Below are 4,754 nucleotides of genomic sequence, written 5' to 3'. Positions count from 1 at the left end.
TGGTCTCTGATCTCTTGTCAGGTGCTCTCTAACCTCATCAGGCATTATAGGAGAAAACTCAGAGCTGTCATTACGCCAAATGGAGGTTTCAAAAAGCATTGAACAACAATCCCCAGCATATTCTGTTGTCAGACACGACTGGAACTTCAAATGGGACTTGCTTCTATGGTCAGATGTAACTAAAACATTTGCTTTTTAGCAACAAACACTCAAGATGGGTTTGGTGCACACAGGGGAATCTGAAGGGTCTGGAGAGATTCTGGATGAAGGAATGGTCTCTGATCTCTTGTCAGGTGCTCTCTAACCTCATCAGGCATTATAGGAGAAAACTCAGAGCTGTCATTACGCCAAATGGAGGTTTCAAAAAGCATTGAACAAAAGGGTGCCATTAATTGTGTCCAATGTGTATTAGAGAAAAACATTTATGTCATAATGATATTTCCCCCCATTTTAAATTCTTATTCTCCAATGAAAGGTTAGATTTATGTGAATTTTTTAAATAAAAGATCAAAATGATTAACAATGCAGATTTATTTTCACAGCCTTCTTTGATCATATTTACCAAGGGTGCCAATAATTCTGACCACGACTGTATGTATACCAGCTTAAGCTGGTATCAGCATTTTTTTTTAGCAGGGATGTAGATAAAACAAAGATAGTTAGTGTCAATTTTACAAGAAAATAATATTTAGTCTTTCTACTTTAAAATTTCACTTTGTGTTGCCATTTTATTGTAGTTATTTGTGAAATGTACTAGCAATTTCTGAATGAAAATTGTTTCTACACCATTTTTTTCTGTTTTTGGTGACATTTTTGGGATAGACTACATATTTTCTATACTTACAATAAATAACCTATAATTAATATGTAATCAATAATTGTTTAACCATCACTTATCACCATTTCTGACTGGCTGTTTTGAATACAGCATTGGCAGTGCTTCGTAGAATTCCTAGTTCGTTTTTTTTCCAGATTTTTATACTTTTGCTTCAAATCAACATTTGCAAGGTGTAATTCATTTCACAGCTGGTTGTTTTGGTTCATGGCTTTTAACTCTTAACTATTTTTTTTTTAAATGCCTATGGATAAAAATGAATCGTATAAATACTTCCACAACCAAAGTCACAACAAAAGTGAGCAGTCAATGTTGAATTGTAAGAATTGTACAGCACATGTTGAAATACATATGTTTCAGCAATGCTCTGAAACAAGACTGCCATAACTTTACATCAAGACACTGACGTAAAATACTGTAGAGAGAGGCCCTGGCATGACAAAATATGTGGTTTTACTCCAACCCTGAAGCAAGGTTGCCTGTGATATCTGTCCGTGAGGTGTCTGACTCATTTTAAAACATTTTAGGGCATGACGTTTTTTGGATTACAACATTCATAATAATTGAAATTCATCATATGGGTTGATGATCGACGTCTATCAGGACATGCCAGTAAGACAGCTCACTCTAAGGATATCTGAACATTTAATGTATTAGCTCAGAGGAAAAGATTACATCAGATGTGCTTTGTGGGCTGCCCTGCAACCACACGAACATCAATGTGCGAACAAGACAACCCAAAGAAAACACCTAGGAAATAAGTAAATGCGTCAAATGATGTGATGGTGAGGAAATCTGATATAAGTGTGCCATTGAGAGTAATGTTCCCGTATTGGGAAATAGTTTGGGAGAACTGTTGCATAACTGCTGTGCTTACAAGTGCTTTTTACAGGAAAGAGGATGTAAGCAACTCAATGTTGCCATGCATTCATAGAGAGAATGTAAGGGTAGGATTCCAATTTTTTTTTTTTGAGCAGAAGCTGAGAGCCCTACAGAATTTCAATACTCTGATGGCGGTGATAGGAGGTCTGTGTCATAGTTCCATCTCTCGTCTCAAAGACACAGCCAGCCTGCTGTCCTCTGATGTCACAAAGGTCAGTCTGACCCCCACAATTGCTACCCACATCCTTTTTGCTCTCACACAACTGTTTTTATAAGGGCTTAACCAATGCCATGATCTTAAGCCATTGATTTTTTTAGCTATTGATGTATATTGATCTTTATATTGATTCTTTGATTAGTTAGAAACACCTGCATCCCAATATTTGCTTAGAGGTCACATGTTGTGATAAAGTCATATACAGTACATTCATATTAATATCAAAAATATCTCAAATTTATATGAAAGCTACTGGTTCACATTTTCAGCAGAAATGCAACCAGAAGTGAATAATTTTCACTGCTTTTAATGTTCAATATTAGGTTAGTTTCTGCAGTTGTGGTGTCTATTAAAGACAAATCCGCAGAAATCTAGATTTTCCCCCAAATTCAGTGCAAAAAAAAAAAAAAGTTATTTGTGGGCCGGTTCATGCATAAGGATTCGGGCTCCTTACACAAATGTTTTAGTTGATGTCTTATTTTGGATGGAAAATTGAAATAACTATCTTGCTGTTTGCCCTTGAGCAAGGTACACCACAAGTTGCTTCAGGTTTTTGCGAATAGGGTACTATAAAACACTTTAAAAAATACATTTAAAAAGTGAATGGCATTTGGCAAAGAAAAATGGCAAAGCGGTGTTGGATGAAGGTGCAAAATGGAAAAGGTACATAGTAAATGCTAAATATCAAAAAAGAAAGATTTTGTAATAATGTACTAAAAATTTGGTAATAATTTAGCATAAAAACATTATCATTTAAAAAAAGTCTAGATTTGTTAACATTAATTAATGCATTAGGTATTATAAATTAACAATAAAAAATGTGTTAACTCATGTTTCAAAAGTAAGTTTAAAAATACGGTTATTCAGCAAGGATACATAAAATTAATCAAAAGTAAAGACATTTATAATATTACAAATTTCTATTTGTTTTTCTTTATATGTTTCTGTTCATCCAATAATTCTTAATCAAGGTTTCCACAAAAATATTCAGCAGCACAACTGTTTTCAACATTTCTAATAAGAAATGTTTCTTATAAATTGAAAATTCAGCTTTGCCATCACAGGAATACATTATATTTTAAATATATCAAAATAGAAAATGTTATTTAAAATTTTAATAATATTTCACAATATTACTCAAATTGTATGTATTCGTATATGTTGAAATGAACATGTTTTATATATAGATATTTTATGTTAGATAGTACACTAGCTAATGTTAAAAAAGTGCTACTGATAAAATAACAAAATGAGATCGAAGTTCTCAGAAAGGCTCAATCCATGTTGTTTTCCCCCAGACTCTCAGTGAGCTCACAGAGCTGCTGTCATCCTACAGCAACTATTCAAACTACAGGCGCGTGTACAACGACTGCACTGGATTCAAGGTGCCCATCTTGGGCGTTCATCTCAAAGACCTGATCTCCCTCAACGAGGTGCTGCCAGACTACCTTGAGGACGATAAGATCAACCTGGGGAAAATGCAGCATTTATACAGCAACATTAGCGACTTGTTGGCCATCCATGACTGCACCCCACCGTTTGAGGCCAACAAAGACCTGCTGCACCTGCTAACGGTGAGACAGAGGGAAAACGGTGGTTTGAGAGGGATTTGTTGTCAGAGGAATGTGTTACTGGAAAGCCTCTCTTCTCGGAAGTGTTTGTTGTGCCTCATGCTGTGGGTTATAAATACATGACTAGGCCCCATCAGTACATGGAATAATTGTGCCTATTTAGAAGCGTGTAAACAGGCCTTTATTTCATTTCCACAGACAGCCTGCATCTATTTATAAGTCTAAATGAGTATTTTTTAAATCAGCCCTCATCTTTGTGGTTAAGCTCGGCTGTTTGTGTGTGATACTGAGAGATGTGGATTGCAAACAGTGGGCGTCCGCTCATGTGTAACCGTTCTGCCCCGCCTTGCCCACAGCTCTCGCTAGACTTGTGTTACACGGAGGACGAGATATATGAGCTCTCCTACACCAAGGAGCCCAAGAACCCCAAAATTCAGGTGAGGCTTTCAAAATAAACATTGCATTGTGTATTGTATACATATATTGTCTCAGGGTTCAGGATTCAATTAAACCTATAACACTACACTGTAAAAAATGATTTTTCAAAGTTGTAAATAAAACATTATTTTAACAAGATTATTGGAGTATGTTTTATAACAAAACAGTTTTCTTTCTACTTTTATGTTTACATTTTATTTTTAATGTTATATTTTTTCAAATGTTATGTTTAATGTAATGTTACTTGCTGTTTCTTTGTAATTGTGAAATTTATTAGCAATTTCAGAAAAGGTGAAAACAGTGTAGGTATTAGCATCAATTACATTTCTCATTCTTATATTAATTTATATATTTTTCTATATTAATTTATTGAAAAAAATTATATTCATTTATTTAAAAAAAATTATAATAATGCCATTAACACATACACTGAAAATAAATGTAGGATTTACTTTGATTATAATTTCCACTCTGAAAAAGTAAATTTCACAAATAATTAAAAAAGAAATGACAAGTAACACATTGAATTATACATGAAAATTTGAAGTAGAAAGACTGATATAGTATTTTATTGTACTCCAAAAGAAAATATAAGCAGGAGGTTGAACTTAAATGTACTGTATGATACACATCTTATATATATATATACACACACACACACACACACACACACACATACATACACATACACATATACATACATAAAGTACGTACATACACACATATACATACACATATACATACATACATATACATAAATACATATATATGTACATACATACATATATATATATATATATATATATACATA

The 4,754-nt window shown here is 33.6% G+C and overlaps 1 protein-coding gene across 5 annotated transcripts in view; it reads left to right on the top strand.

The window, feature by feature from the left end:
• The window catches only part of LOC107676755 (RAS guanyl-releasing protein 1-like), a 24,447-nt gene that overhangs the window by 13,616 nt on the left and 6,077 nt on the right, over positions 1 to 4,754 (top strand). For 4 of the 5 annotated variants that reach the window (XM_016471427.1, XM_016471430.1, XM_016471426.1 and 1 more), the window contains exons 8-10: positions 1,813 to 1,929; positions 3,233 to 3,508; positions 3,862 to 3,942. In XM_016471427.1, the coding sequence (XP_016326913.1) occupies positions 1,813 to 1,929; positions 3,233 to 3,508; positions 3,862 to 3,942 (474 nt within the window). The remainder of the gene's footprint in view (positions 1 to 1,812; positions 1,930 to 3,232; positions 3,509 to 3,861; positions 3,943 to 4,754) is intronic. The other variant, XM_016471431.1, reaches the window with a different exon arrangement.

The sequence above is a fragment of the Sinocyclocheilus anshuiensis genome, unplaced genomic scaffold (assembly GCF_001515605.1).
Source record: "Sinocyclocheilus anshuiensis isolate Anshui unplaced genomic scaffold, SAMN03320099.WGS_v1.1 scaffold456, whole genome shotgun sequence".
Taxonomy (NCBI): Eukaryota; Metazoa; Chordata; class Actinopteri; order Cypriniformes; family Cyprinidae; genus Sinocyclocheilus; species Sinocyclocheilus anshuiensis.
This window is presented reverse-complemented; position numbering and strand designations above follow the sequence as displayed.